Raw genomic sequence first — 16,655 nt, 5'->3', positions numbered from 1 at the left:
TACATAACACGGAAAACAATATTAGTTCTAATTTTAGGTCCAAATAAAATATTTTATAAATATATATATATATATATATATATATATATATATATTGAGAGAAGATTAACGTCGTGCATCACAATCAGAAATTATCAATTTGGTTTCCTAGCAGGGAAATCAACAATTGATGCAATTCACATCCTTCGGCAACTGCAAGAGAAGTACCTCGCAAAGCATCAACAACTATCACACATTTTTGTAGACCTTGAAAAAGCATTTGATCGAGTTCCCCGTGAAGCAATCATTTAGAGTCTAGAATATCTTGTTCGACTTGTGATGGAAATGTATACGAATACTAAGACTCTCGTCAGCACAACGGTTAGAAACACAGATGCATTTGACATCGGCGTTGGAGTTCACCGAGGCTCGATTCTCAGTCCACTGTTATTTATAACTGTGATGGAAGAAATTAAAAGCCGATACGCACTGGTGACATTTGGAATCTAATGTATGCTGATGATATTGTTTTAACAGCCACGTCTGAGCAAAATGCAGCACAGATGTTTGAAGATTGGAACACCAGACTGGCCGATCATAGATTCAAAGTCAACATCAGCAAAACCAAATAAATGAACGCTGGTGAACCCATCCAATTCACAGCTACTGGACGATGGTCCTGTTCGGTTTGTAAAGCTGGCGTAGTTAACAATTCAAGCAAGTGTCAGCAGTGTAACCAGTGGTGTCACAAACGTTGTTCAAAAATAATTGGTAATTTATCTAAAGTGTCCAATTTTGTTTGTCCTGCTTGCATCAATCCACAACAACAAATTCGAAATAGCACTTTTTTTGAAGCCATTAAAGTAAAGAAAGTCACATCGTTTCAATATCTAGGGGATGTTCCGGATTTTACTGGTATAGCTGAAGCTGCTGTTCGAGCACGCATACGTGCAGCCTGGAATAAATGGCACCTTTTTGCCTCTATATTGATGCGGCGTGAATCCCACTACAACTACGATCAAGACTTTATAAATCTGTGATACGTCCAGTGTAAGGGTTCAACAACAGTTCCCAACGATATAAATTATAAACTTTCATCAAATGTGGCAATGACTGTGAATGTGGACACCGGCTGTCACGTTGTCTGCGGAGCTTCTGGCGGAGGCCTCGTTGACTGCCGACGTGTTGTCACTTCACCGCTGCTGAATGCCGTGTCGTTTGTTGAGCACACTGTCAATTCACGTTTGCTGAATTGGCATGTAGCTTGTTGAATGTATCGTCAATTCACGTTGCTGAACTGACGTGTCGTTTGTAGAACGTAATGTCGCTTCACGCCTGCTGAAGTGACGGGTAGGTTGTCGAACGCGTTGTCAACTCACGTTTACTAAACTGACGTGTCGTTTCGTTATCAGGGTTTGCCCTGACTACTATGAAAATTAATAACCACCAACGTAACCGCTTTACCGACTGTTCCAACCACCGACGTAACTGCTTCCGCCAACTGTACCAACCACCGACGTAAGTGCTTCCGCTAACTGTACCGACCACCGACGTAACTGCTTCCACCGACTGTACCAACCAACCACCGACGTAACTGCTTCCACTAACTGTAACAACCACCGACGTAAAAGCGTCCACTAACTGCACGAACTACCAGCGTAACTTCGAGAGTTCTTCCAACTACCACTCACTACGACCGACTAACTTCCCGGGTCTATTTTATTTCAATATCCCTGTACTCCCAGCGGATTGGTTGCTATTTTTACTTGCTTCATTGCCATTCGTCTATCACTACTATCCCAATGAATTCATACCCTTTGTATGTTAATTTCCCGGTCGCAGCTAAAACCCTGACATACCTCTCCCCCAAAAATATGAATATTTTACGAGGTGGAATATTCACTCCCATCCTACTGACATTCTTCATCAGCCACCTCTTCGGTCATTATCATCCTTGTGAGTATATCCGCGATGTTTTAACTTCCCGCCCGGTATTTGATATGTAGATCATACTCCTGCAAAGCTAACACCCATCTCATCAATTTCGAACTTTTTGGAGCAGTTTCTGTCAAATATGTCAACGGATTATGATCCGTATAAACATAGATTGGTGACAAACAAATCCAGTTTCGGAATTTTTGTATTGCCCAAAGTATGGCATATGCCTCCTTCTCTATGGTTGACCAACGTCTTTGTACATCTGATAATTTCCTGCTTGCGAACGCAACAGGTCTTTCTTTTGCCATCTCATCTTGTTGTACTAGGCAACAACCAATAGTATGATCGCTAGCATCAGTAATCAGACCAAAGGGACGTGTGTAATCGATAGCGTATAAGCTGGTGGCGTTCCTTAATTGTTGTGTAACTTCGTCCAGGCTCTTTTGATGTTCTACCGTCCATCGTATCGAACTACCTGCTCGGCTTTTAGTCAAATCAGTAATGCTGGAAAGTCTTTTGGCGAGCTGTGGTATAAAACTCTGGAAATAGTTAAAAAAATCCCAGAATCTTTCGTACCTCCCTCTTCGTAGTAGGCGATCGGATATTGTCCAGCTTTTGTAACTTCGTTGGATCTATGTCAATTTTTCCTGATCCCACCACATGTCCTAAGAATGGTATCTTCTCTTCGGCAATTCGACATTTTTTTATATCAAACGTCAACCCTGATTTGTTCACTACCGCAAAAAAAATCTGTAGATGCTGTATGTGCTCGTCCCAAGTCTGAGAGAAAACTGCTACATCATCAATATATGCCTACATTCGCTTGGGTTTTAATTCGGAACTTACCCTGATTCTGTGTTGAACCGCTGTATACAGCCCCACCTTGGTCGCAAATATCTGATGAAATCTCCTTACCAGCTCCTTCACCTGAACCTTTCGTTCAGCAGACAAGTGTGATATACCCCCAATGTACTCATCTATCTCGTTCACATTCTGATTATCTTGAGGTTCGTAACTTACCAAAATCTTCTTCACCATCCTCATCACTGACCTCCTCCGATTCTATTACTAACCCACCATTACTATTGTTTATTTTGTCGTCTTCTTCTATTATTTTCATCTGCAGTGCCTGCACTGGGTCTTATTAACCCTCTTCTTTCTGTTTGATTTTTTTGACCTCGTCGACCGGTCCATTCTGAAATGATTTAGCGACTTTCTACCAACTTTCAAAAATATTTAAATTTTGTTTGCTTTTGTTATCGCGATTCACTTTCGTCACACCCACGTTAAAAATTAATAATTATTAGATTTTTGTTTACTTTTATTATCGCGATTCACTTTCGTCACACCCACGTTCAAAATTAATAATTATTAGAATTTGGTTTACTTTTAATACTTACCGCTGGGGAACTTCGCTTCACAGCTGTTGATATCTGTCGTACTTTCGTACTTCCTTTGACAGATATCCCACTTCTGACACCAAATATAAGGGTTCAACAACAGTTCCCAACGATATAAATCATAAACTTTCATCAAATGTGGCAATGACTGTGAATGTGGACACCGGCTGTCACGTTGTCTGCGGAGCTTCTGGCGGAGGCCTCGTTGACTGCCGACGTGTTGTCACTTCACCGCTGCTGAATGCCGTGTCGTTTGTTGAGCACACTGTCAATTCACGTTTGCTGAATTGGCGTGTAGCTTGTTGAATGTATCGTCAATTCACGATGCTGAACTGACGTGTCGTTTGTAGAACGTAATGTCGCTTCACGCCTGCTGAAGTGACGGGTAGGTTGTCGAACGCGTTGTCAACTCACGTTTACTAAACTGACGTGTCGTTTCGTTATCAGGGTTTGCCCTGACTACTATGAAAATTAATAACCACCAACGTAACCGCTTTACCGACTGTACCAACCACCGATGCAACTGCTTCCGCCAACTGTACCAACCACCGACGTAACTGCCTCTGCTAACTGTACCGACCACCGACGTAACTGCTTCCACCGACTGTACCAACCACCGACGTAACTGCTTCCACCGACTGTACCAACCAACCACCGACGTAACTGCTTCCACTAACTGTAACAACCACCAACGTAAAAGCGTCCACTAACTGCACAAACTACCAGCGTAACTTCGAGAGTTCTTCCAACTACCACTCACTACGACCGACTAACTTCCCGGGTCTATTTTATTTCAATATCCCTATACTCCCAGCGGATTGGTTGCTATTTTTACTTGCTTCATTGCCCTTCGTCTATCACTACTATCCCAATGTATTCATACCCTTTGTATGTTAATTTCCCGGCCGCAGCTAAAACTCTGACAGTCCAGTGTTGTTATATGTTGCAGAAACATGGCCAATGACAACCAAACTGGAACAACAACTTCACCGAAACGATATGAAAATGCTCCGATGGATGCAACGAATTAGTCTGAAAGACCACATCAAATCTACCGAAATCCTGCGTCGTGCTGGTTTAGATGATATAAAGGACGAATGCCGGCAACACCGTCTGCGGTGGTTTGGTCATGTCAAACGAAGTGAAAACAGTGCCATAACTTCTCTTACAGATGTTGAAGTACCTGGCACACGTCCCAAAGGCCGTCCAAAGAAGTCCTGGTGGCAAACAATCGAGCAAGACATGAAAGCTCTAAATTTAAATGAATTGGATACAACTGATCGTCTAATTTGGCGCAAAAAGTTGATGGCAAAGAAAACAACGTCCTACCTCGGGAAACCGGGTTTCTGGACGCAAAACGAAGATTGATTGATTGATGATCTGTTGAGAGTTGAGGCTCGTTTTAAACTAATATCATTACCTCATAAGAATTATTTAGCAGTTTGTAGCAAAAAATATTAAATTTTAGGGGTTTTCATGTTTTAATTTAATATTAAATCAGTGACGATTTTTTAGGAGTTAGCACTAAAATAAAATCATGGCAGTGACAGTAAGTTCAGCGGGAAATGAAAATGTGAATAAACTTTCAACTTTTGATTCAAGAGCTAGTTTGACTACTGTATCTGACTTGTGCTAGACAATTTTAGCATACTTTTTTTAACAAGATTTACTGTAGAAAGACATTTAACATTGATTCACAAACCGCAAAATTATTTATAAATTAAAAATGTCGTACAAAGCCACAACATATTATCATCAAAAAACCACAATCAAAATGTGAACGAACTGTGAGCGTAACTGAAACATAGAACCATAATTAATTTTCAAAGAATTTTTAGTTTTTAAAATTAATTTGAAATTTTTTTTAAATACTCTTGAATTAGCAGTCTGAACAATTTTTATTTCAAGTGTTTATTAAAAATTGAATGTTAAAAATCTGTAATATTGTCTTTTTTATGTTTTCTCTACACATGTCCAACTTTAGATTTATTGTTCGAAATAAGTTACATAATATTTCCAAAATTTAACTATTACAGTTAAAATGTAAGAATTAACAGAATTTTAATTTCAATTCCAATCGCAGACCATTATGGCAAAGACAAATACCTCGCTATCCATTGTATTACAAAGGAAATCCCCAGTTGAGAATTTATTTACCTCTTTTTTGGATGAAATTATTGAAATGGGACAAGGATTTACCTTCTGACACTCAATCTTTTGAAGTTCATTTACAGTAAGTTTCATCTTCATCCATTCATTAGTTTATCGAAGCTCATATACGGTAAGTTTCACCTTCATCCATAGATCCATTAGTCTAGTTGGCATAATGAGTTGATTGAGTATTTCATATCTACCAATGCAGAATGACCGAACACGATGTTAAAAATTATTTAGAAAGAATATACAAAGTTAAAGTACTCACTGTAACTACAAAGCTTTTAAAAGGTTACATGGCTGTTCTTATTTCCTGTCCATTAGCACCTATACATCATTGAGTTCTAATGATTTGTTTTATTAGTTAATTTGCTGACTGATCGGTTTGTTGGTTGAATTAGTTTGTTGGTTATAATTGAAGGTTGATCAATGAATGAAATGTAGAAAGCTGTCAATGAAATTTTGTTGCAGGGGAATCAAGGAAACATCCGATGTTCGGCTACAGCATTCAACCAGCCGTCGATCGACGGATTGCCTTCGTTCAATTAGTTCGTATATTTATTTTCATTTTTTTAAATTTTATGCTTTTCTGTAGAAATTTGTTAAGATTAATTAAAAACCTATAATCTTTGGAAAATTCTTAATTTATTGTTTTATAGTAATTTTTTCATTTTTTAAAATAAATGTTTTTTAGTATTTCTTATAAGAGCTTTAATATACATTTTTATTTCTTGATGAAAATTTTTACTTTTTATCGAAATTCAGAGTGATAGTTCATTCAAGTTTCCTGACATCTCGTTCAAAAATGCGTTGGATAATTTTGATGATAGCAAATTAAAATCTGGCAGCCAAGAAACCTTCCCAACAACGTTGAAGGATATATGCAACAATGATTTACCTACATGGTTCAATAATTGAAGTTTTATATAGTTGAGAAATATTTTAGTTTACCCTATTGAATAAAATCGATTCAAAAGTTTCTTTACTTGTGCATCGAGTCAATTTTTTGTTTCTAAAATGTAGCCTACCTAGAAGCGAGATCGAAATACACGTCACACGTCGTAGAATCCTTTCCTATCTGGCAAATTTTATTCAATTCCAACCTCTCCACTCTAATGTCATCCATCTATTTCATGACAGGTCTCTTTTCTTTTCCTGTTTTTCTCTTTCTCATTAGAACATCCTGCAAATGTGTCCAACGAATCTCAATTTTCGTACTTCACTTTTTCTTACATAGGATTTTGTTTTACGAGTTATTTTTGTTATAATTTTGTTTCTTACCATATTCAGCTGATATCCAACAAATTTCTGTGGCGCTCTATTCGACTTCTTCATAAACTTTTTAATAAATTTTCGTACGAATACAGCTGTACAAAAAAAAGTGTTTCTTTTATTTTCAACTGTGTGGTGTGTGTGTGTGTGTGTGTGTGTGTGTGTGTGTGTGTGTGTGTGTGTGTGTGTGTGTGTGTGTGTGACTTCGTCTTCAAAATCACTTTTTTGTTTTTGTTGATATGCAATCTATTACCGATATCATGTGTTGTCTCAATGATTGAAAAAAGTGGCGATGATGGATTACCTTGTCAGCTTATATCGGGTCACGTTGTTATTGTGATAAAATTACATTGGTCACATTTCCAGAAAATAAATGCATGGAAAAAGATATACAAGAAACTCTGTCCAGATCAAAGCGAAGAAGAAGACATAAATGATTAGACTGATTTTAAAATGGAAAAGTTGCCGAAAAAGACGCAGGACAGAATTAACTGGAGAAAACATGTTCATGATGCAGCCTACTTTCAGATCGAGGATGGTTAGGTTAGGGTTAGGTTACATTGACAAGTATTTTTCACCGTTTTGTATCCTTTTGATGGAGTTGCTAGGTCATTACGTCTTGCTTGCTTGACATATTTTCGAACGAAGATAGATTCCAGTTAACTTCAATTTTGGTAAAATGAACCGTACACAATCACAATCAATAAAGCTAAGTGTATTTTTGGTTGTAGTTCCTGTGATTACTCAAGTTGACATTTTCAACGCAGAACATTTTCTCTTGCTTTCTTTTTACCATTGTTAATGACGCAGCTCTCTTAAACACCCAGCTGCTTACATGATATTCGATACATGTAATTAAACTTTCGAGCCACACCACACGACGTACAAAGGCATAACGCGTGCACGCGCAAGAACTGCATCACACGCGTATGATAATCTCTAGGTGTAATTTTTCTTTATGCCCACCAAATGATTAAAAGGTATCGCAAATGTGCAGATCAATTGTCATTTCATTGTAGATGACGTGGCAGAAGCTACTACACGCGACACATCGTGCACAATGCGTTTGCTTAAAATAATTTATTTTGTGAAAAAGATTGTAGCAGTAGATACATAATTGTTGCAAATAAAGAAAATAATTTCTTGTTTGTGCAACAAAAAAACGTCTTGTTGATAGAAATGTTTGAAGCCAGAAAATTTTATTGGCGATAACAATGGTAGAAATAATTCGCTCGTTAGCCGTCGAGCGGAATAATTGATGTTGTTTGTTCGACGATTTCCAGCTGATTTGATGCTTAAGAACAATCCCACCTCTTCAATAAACTTCATCAACGCTAATTTTCATAGCCGCCAGTCATCTGCTTGACATCTCTGCTTCATGTAATGTCTTCATCATTTAATCCTCATCTTCTTATTCTTCTATGCCGCTGCTGAATCACCTACATCATTCCATGCTGTTTATGTAAAAAGAAATAATAATTGGCAACAAATTGGTGTTTCTGGCGCGGCTTTCATTAATTTGCATGTTTGTATTTATTGAACTTTCGACAATGTAACAGTGTAACACTGGGGAATTTTTGGAAAAATAATTAAAATGGTCATTAAAAATTAAAAAAAAAATTCTACTGCCGACGTGTATCACAAGTTTAAAAATTTAATGTATTGATGTACCACAAGTTTAACGGACGGATTAATGTATGGATGTGTCGAGACAGCCGCAACAACACAAACTTTGCAAACACCAATGACGATTATTGACATTTATCTGTCTCAAATGATTGACATTTGTTCACTCCGCCTTTGAAAAACTTTATTGCATATAAGCAAAATTATATATATATGTGTGTGTGTTTGTCTGCGTTTGTGTGCGTGAGTGTGACTATGTATTTTTATATGCATAATCAATTTAGCATATATTGTAGCATGTGTCATGCATGTGCGCGCATGGTAACATATCAATGCCGACGAGACGTTCCCTTGTCTCCACCCCATTCTCACCTCGCCATCTTAATGCATAAAAGTGAGGAATGATGAACCATCACCAATGTGCATAATAAATCGAAATGAATAAAATTTCTTCATTTTTGATCAAGGATATTCTGGAGTATCATCATTTTCCAGAAAACTCGACCAACACTTTCACCGATCGACATCCAAGTTAGCTATTTTTCGCTGAACACTTCATAAGTTATTGCGTTCTTTTATGAAAAAATATCAAAAAAATAGAAAAAAAGTTAAGATAAATCCTATGTAAACAAATTGAAAATTTTTAAATTAAATTTTCCACTCGTTAGTAAAAAAAAATAATCAAACAAGTTGAGAATAAAAAGGAAGATAACTAAATTGAAAATAATAAACCAAACTGAAAGTAGATTACAATGAGGCGGGGATCGACTCATCATCACTGGCTGGCGAGTACGAGGAGGACAATCTCTCCGTCCCGTCGGACAATCAACTCAAAAGAAACAGACGAAAGCGAACCGCCTTCACGCACGCTCAATTGCAATTTCTCGAGAAGAAGTTCAATTGTCAAAAATATTTGAGTGTGGCCGAAAGGGCAGACGTTGCTGACGGTTTGAACCTCACCGAAACTCAGATCAAAACTTGGTACCAAAATAGGAGGTTAGTGTAGATCTTTAGTTAGGCGGGCTAATGAATTGATTTTTCATGTTTTGTTTATTCGGCCTTTTGACGTTGAGCAATTTAAAATTTGATGCTATTTTTTTCATATAAGCATTTCTGCCAGCCAAAAAGTTTAAGTTATTTTTTATTGAATTTTTGGCACTATACAATCTTCCTCTCTTAAACGAACACGACGCTCAAAAAGAATGCAATGTTTGGTTCTAGGACAAAAACACCTCCCGAACAAAACCCCTCAAACTAAAAATTTCCCAGGACAAAATCTCTCATACAAAAATCCCACAGGACAAAAGCTCACCGAGCAAAAAACCCATTAGAACAAATTTTATCTAGTGGAAAAATAAAAACTGGTAAAATGTATTGTTATTATTTTAGTATTAATTTATTATTAATATTATTTACAAATTCAAGCTAACAATTTAATTTATTTTGTTACGAAGATGAAATATAAATTGTGATGACCTCTGTTCCCATTTGACTAGATTAATTACATTTAATTTAAATATAAATCACTTGTTATAATAGAATATAATATATTAATTACAATGTTTGTAATTAAAATACGAAGTAAAACCTAAAATTGAATCGACATTCGATAATACTTGTACCTGTGGAGTCAACAGCCTCAACACCAGCAGCAGAGATTTATATCAGACCAAACTGGAGATAGAGATAACGTTAAAATATAAATGATACACAATTATCTTCAATGAAAAGTATTTAAAAATGAACAAATTTTATTCAAGATTAAACAACACAATTAATTAGGACTATGATGCTGATTTTCAAAATTTAAAAATACACCAGACCAGGACCAATGAATTATCTTCCAACAACTATTAATGGGGTTTCTATGAAACGTAAACACAGCACAAGACACGCTCATTCCAGAGATTTCTTCAACAACAGTCGAGCTAACAATTTTAAATCACTAAGCAAAGGTACCATTGCATGTCCAGTTATATAGGAAGATAAGATTAGGCCTACTGAAAGATATTTGAAAACATTAGGTTTAATGAATGCCAAAAAGGAAAGATTGTTTTAATAAAGGACAAACGAATAGATTTATATAAAAAAAGCTCTTCCACAGCAACCCAAAACCTTGTTCCGGTCAAAAAGCTTTTCTTACATTGAAAATTTTAAAACTTTTCAGCAAGCTGTTTTAATTAATAACATTTCAATACTATATGTTTGTTTTCTAATCACCATGTGTATTTAAGTCGTAAGTTATAATGTTTCGAAACAATTAAGCCCAAAGCTACAATTTTGTCCAGTTTTTGTAGCCTTTAAAGTTTTAAATTATTTTCCTTACATTTCTATTGTTTTATGGAGAATGATTTAAAAGTGTGGAAGCCCCAAGAAGCAAGTTTTTCGTCAAATCTTGTTTAAAAAAGTTATTAAAAAGTTGATGATATCTTTATGGCTCTAATCGCATTTTTTACAACGATTTTTTATTAAACCAATTATTTAACTTCATTGACTCTGCCCCTTTACTGCGTTTACAAGTGGGATGACTGCTTTTGATTGTTGTACTATTGACGGGGAGAATGCAAAATATTTTGAAAGTTAAAGTTGTAAATTTTATGTTTTTGGATTTGTATTAGGAGGCTCCTTTTTATTAAAAAAAGGGTAAAAAAGGTCTTTCACACTCTTCCCATGTTCAGAGGAATCAGCAACACACACACATCGTCTGGGAAGTAGGAACACATGCTAAACGACTCAGCACTCACGAAATGTGTGATAGGCGGGGATCTTTTTGTTATTTTTGAACTCACACACCACGAAACAGCAGCAGGCGATCTTAACTGCTGAGCCATTACTCCGTCCCTCAGGACGTTAACACGTCTGACCTCTAAATCAGGCCCTTTATTATGTTGAAAACGAATTTTTGGCAGCAGCCCCCAAATCTAAATCGTGGCTACCCGTTTCTCACCATTGAATTTTAATTTGAGTTAAATTCATTGAATTTTAATTAAAATATAATTATTATAAAAGTTTTTCAAACTTTTTCTGCAGGAGTAAATTTTACACATCTGTTTGTTTATTCTTCCTTCGTGACAACATATAAATCGACATCTATTGCGGAACGACTTGTAAACATGTCTGCTCTTGTCCGTTCTACACTATTTTTAAAATATTTAACAACTTTGTTATGAACATTACATGTTTAATTATTTCTGCTTCAGATTAATAAAATTACCATTGCCAGGACAAAGTGGAAACGTCAGACAACATCATCCATCAGAGCAGAACAGCTGCGAAACCACGTTTGTGAGGCCAGCAACTGCCCAGGATTGAAACGGCTGCAGGGATTCACGCAGTACTTCATGCATAATCTCACACCGAACGATGGACACATCGTCTCAAAGATCAAAAAAGTGGATGACATGTTCGTCAAGTCGTCCACATATTCGAGAATGCTCTTCACTCAATTCGTCTGCATATGATCGTTCACGTATTCAACTGACGAAATATAAACTGTATATTTTAGTTTTGCATTAAAAGGTCTTTGATAGCCATTCTATGAAATTCAAACATTAAAAACTAGAAGAGTTTTTTTTGGCAAGCATTATTGATCATGCTAACTAAATTATACATTTGTGACAATAAATATTTCAAAATAATAAAGTCCTCGCTCTGATCAGTATCAGCAAACAAATTTTGTATTAAAAATGTGGCATTCAGAAAAATAAGACTCGGTGGCCTAGCCAGCGAAGATGGCGTTTGGTGCCTGATCCTTGTTTGCCACCCCTGTCCCTCTTAAAATTGTACACACTTTAAAATTTGTCTTAATTTTCATCTTAGCATTTAGCATAAAGCTGCACCAGATTTCAGAACCTTGTAGACATATAAAATGTACTTTAAAACAATAAAATCTAATACGCCTAACTGATGAACTTGGGTTGAATCAACCGAACCATAAATAAAAATTAGAAAATATATAAATTTTTTACCTAAAAAGAAATAATTGTTTCTAAAAAGTAAAAATACAAACTTATTGCTAAAACATCAGTATTACTAGACAACTTTTTCTGAAAACCCAATTTGAAATGGATAATAACACAGAAGTTAAGCTAGAAATCTTAAATATGTGAAATTTTGTAACAACCAAACAATGATTTTTATATATACCTAAGTTGGTTTTTTGGTTCCTTAAACAAAAAGTATTAATTTAAAAATTTTCAAGTCTAACAAGTCTAAGTCACGTCTAACAGCCGATAAATAACACAAACGACTAGGATAATAATAATCCAATAATCATTCTTCATTTGTTTAACTTTTTTTTCTTTTTTGAACATGCCATGATTTATTTAGTTTTTCATTGATTAACCAATATTTTTATTTATTACTATTTAAAATCATTATTTTGTTTTCTACATGGAACCCTTTTTACGCCTTTTATTTTCTTCCTTTTACAATAATGTCTCGTATGTTGCAACAAATTCAGTTTCATCTTTTCCAGATGCACACAAATTGAATTCTTAAACTTCTTAGATTTACTAGTTACTACTTAAAACTTGCTGGGACTCCAATAAATTTCACTGTTCAAACCATGGATATATATATGGATATGGCAGACGCGTTATATATATATATATATATATATATATAAATAAATATATGTAAATATATATATATATACATTGTTTATATATATATATATATATATTTAAAACATCACGATCAATCTAACAAATATATGTTGAAAAGCGAATTTAAGTTAAAATAAACAATCAGTTTTTAGCCGGTTGTTTAGCGGTTATCTTCCTTGTTGCTTTTTTTGTCAACTTATTGACATTTAATTAAAAAAATCGTCTAAAGTTTAACAATAAAATACGATAGTAAGACGTTTGATCGTAAAAAATCAATAAAATGTCAATTACTACGAAAAAATGTTTAAAGTTTACGCGTTTAATTCCATAGAACTAAGAAAAATTATTAGGCAGGTAATTATTATGCCATATCCATTATATCCATGGTTCAAACTCGATTAACAAACTGAAAATTTTCAAATGGACGCGGCCGGCATTGCTCTAACAGATTTTAAGGAAAATTCAAGTGGATGAGTCTCGGTGAAATAAAACAGCATTCAATTATTTTATTCCATTAATATTAGCAGAAGCAATATTTCATTCCATTTCAAAGAACTTAATTTCCAAACAGACTTTCACGTGATTTTTAGTGATATCACTAAGTCACGAGGAAAATCGCTTTGATTGACAAACATACTGCATCTAACCTTTTCTCTTTCCCTTCTAAGTTCACTCGTCTTTAATTAAATCTTTCAATATTGTTTCCTAAATTCACTGGTAACACTTTTTTAACTATCGAAAAACACAATTATCATTTATTTCATACTTTCTTAGCGTTACTGTGGAAAATTTTTTTCTATATCGTTTGAGATGAATAGGTGATGAAAAGCATGGAAGCGGAGAAATTCAGTTATTCAAAAAATGTTTTCCAGTACTGCTAGATGTTCCCAAGTGTTGTTACTGATTGCACGTTTTTGAACAATTTTTTTTTCTTTAAAATCAGGATCTGACAGACGCAGAAACTGTAACAACATGCAAGGCAGTAAAACAAAATTAAACAAATAAGTGAGAAAATAAATACAAAAAGTGAGGAAGAGAAATGATAAAACATGAAAAATAAAATATGTTAGAATAAAATAAATAATAATAATAAGAGAAATAAAAGAAAAGTAATTGTCGATGGAATATAAAATGAAGTAACGGCAAGTTGATAGACTAGATGATGACTTAGTGAGGTGATCGATAAAAATAAAGGCTAGGCCTGTGTGTGAAAAAGTTTTAATGAGTATTAATATATTTGATGACTTATTAATAGACTAAATGATGACTTAGTGAGTTAGTGAGGTGATCGATAGAAGTGAGGTGATCAATAAGTAAAAACTAGTTCAGTAATGATAAAGTTTTTTTAAGTGCTAATATGTTTGAGGTGTCTTGTGATGAAGGTCTTTTCCTGGTATGTAGATTGGGCGACGACTTGTTAGTTATGTTTGCGCTGACGAAGGTTATGTGTTGTAGTTTTGATTGGTGGTAGTAGAGGATGGATGACGTAGTTGTTATTATCTATTTTCTTGAACAGCCTTGAATCGAGTGTGTTGAATATCTGAGTGACGGTAGGATATGATGCAGGTAGGTAGTTGAAGCGAATTAGTTTTTTGATGAGAGATTGTAGCTGCTGAAGTTGTTGTTATTATTACATCATCGATAGGTAGTAAGTAAAACATTTGAATTTAAGAGTTTTTCAAAAATTAAAAATCGAACAATTATGTTTAAATCGCAAGGTGCAGGGTAAAATATTAATTTGACAGTTTGTTCCAAAAAATATAACTAGTTTAAACTTTCTTTTAATTTTAATTCCTCAAAAAACACCATTTAACAGAAATTACAGAAGTGTAACATTATGCTCACAAACAACAAGTCAACGACACAATCCTATTTTACAAAATCATATTAATTGCACGTAAAAAAGACGAAGTCGTCTTCAAACAAACCATGAAAAGAAACGTTACTGACGTTTGAGCAACAAGTCTGTAATTTTTTTAACAGTTGATCGTAAATCATTTTCAAGTTTTCTGTGTTCACACCTAAAATTTTATAGTAAAATACACGTAAAATTGTTATGTTATACGAAGTTGAAGATTGTAAAACTAATTAAATGAGAGTTAAGTATTCACTTTGAACAAACAAGGGATCTACAAAGCAGAGTAGCGACAGAGTATATATATATATATATATATATATATATATATATATATATATATATATATATATATATATATATATATGTTGGTAATAGACCATAATTTTTACAATATTCTATAAATTCTACCGAATGTTTGGCGTTAATATGTTTGTAGTTCGTTTTTTCGATTTTTCTCACTAAAGTTTTTTGGTGAACGTTTAGTTTATTAAAATTCAAAATAAACTTATTTTTCGAATTCATCCTGCAAATACGGCCATATTTCGATTTCGAATGAATCATCGTCAGTGCTCCTTGCTGTATATATAGGGAAATATTGACTTTGTCAAGATTAACTTTGACGTTGTAAAAATTAACTTTGGTGTTGGTGGGATGATTCTTTTTATGCGTTTTTATATTTCCATATAAGTAGCCAGGAGAGTATTCGCCTATAAGTGATGGAAGTTTGTCATCGGTGATGTGCTTTCTTATTTGTTTAGTTTTTAGTTGAGGAGTGGGATCTTTTTTGATTACTTGGAACTTTTTTGTATCATTGAGAACATCATTGAGTTTTTCATGGTAATCGGCTCGGTCGATAATGACATATTGTGCAGATTTATCTGCGCGTCTTATTACGATATCTTTATTCTCCCTAAGTTGCTTCGCCGCATCCTTCATCTCCTCAGTGAGTAGCTTACTTTGAAAACTACCTCGTGTTTTCTTGGCTTCAGCTTGAAGCTCAATGGCAACAGAGGGGTTGACGCTTAATTTACTTTGACGTTCAGCGTCGCTTATAGATATCATTAACTTTTCAATCTCAATGATTTTTTCAATTTTGTTAGGTTTTTACAGATAATGGCAATTCAATCCCAGGTTTAAGAACACTTTTTGTTTGTCTGTAAGGATGTGGTGGCTAAGATTGATGAATCTATCTTTTATAATATTGTTATTTCCTTTAGTTATCAGGTTGGTCAGTTTTTTATGAAGTTTTAGTTTTGATGATTGCATATATGCATTTATAAATTCTTTCCGGCATAAGTTTAGTTCATTCTTGACAATGCAATCAACATCACAGTGATCCCATTGACTCAACAATTTAGTTAGTTGATTCGACAAGTCTTGAACTACCTTCTTTTTAACTTCTAATTCTCGAGAGAGATGGAGCAGTCGCTGCTCGCGATCTTGTTCCATTGTTAGATTACGTCGGTTGGTCGCAGAACTTCGAGTAAATGCTGGTAATAGACCATAATTTTTACAATATTCTATAAATTCTACCGAATGTTTGGCGTTAATATATTTGTAGTTCGTTTTTTCGATTTTTCTCACTAAAGTTTTTTGGTGAACGTTTAGTTTATTAAAATTCAAAATAAACTTATTTTTCGAATTCATGCTGCAAATAAGGCCATATTTCGATTCCGAATGAATCATCGTCAGTGCTCCTTGCTGTATATATAGGGAAATATTGACTTTGTCAAGATTAACTTTGACGTTGTAAAAATTAACTTTGGTGTTGGATCTCCTCAGCATTAATAAACCATCCAAATTCTCTCTGGATGTGAATCA

The 16,655-nt window shown here is 34.6% G+C and overlaps 2 protein-coding genes across 2 annotated transcripts; both read left to right on the top strand.

Annotated features, from left to right (window-relative positions):
- Positions 1–3,461: 3,461 nt before the first annotated feature.
- Positions 3,462–6,389, top strand: HELRODRAFT_173066 (hypothetical protein; the record flags this gene model as incomplete). Its single annotated transcript, XM_009019698.1, has 6 exons — positions 3,462–3,594; position 3,765; positions 5,401–5,550; positions 5,680–5,762; positions 5,943–6,019; positions 6,237–6,389. 6 exons carry the CDS (start codon positions 3,462–3,464, stop codon positions 6,387–6,389), a joined length of 597 nt encoding a protein of 198 aa, XP_009017946.1.
- A 2,821-nt stretch (positions 6,390–9,210) lies between these two features.
- Positions 9,211–11,629, top strand: HELRODRAFT_152427 (hypothetical protein; the record flags this gene model as incomplete). Its single annotated transcript, XM_009019697.1, has 2 exons — positions 9,211–9,365; positions 11,593–11,629. Coding segments are annotated over 2 exons (192 nt in total), but the record flags the coding sequence as incomplete, so codon positions are not given.
- Positions 11,630–16,655: the final 5,026 nt, after the last annotated feature.

Source organism: Helobdella robusta (assembly GCF_000326865.2).
Source record: "Helobdella robusta unplaced genomic scaffold HELROscaffold_25, whole genome shotgun sequence".
Lineage (NCBI taxonomy): Eukaryota > Metazoa > Annelida > Clitellata > Rhynchobdellida > Glossiphoniidae > Helobdella > Helobdella robusta.
This window is presented reverse-complemented; position numbering and strand designations above follow the sequence as displayed.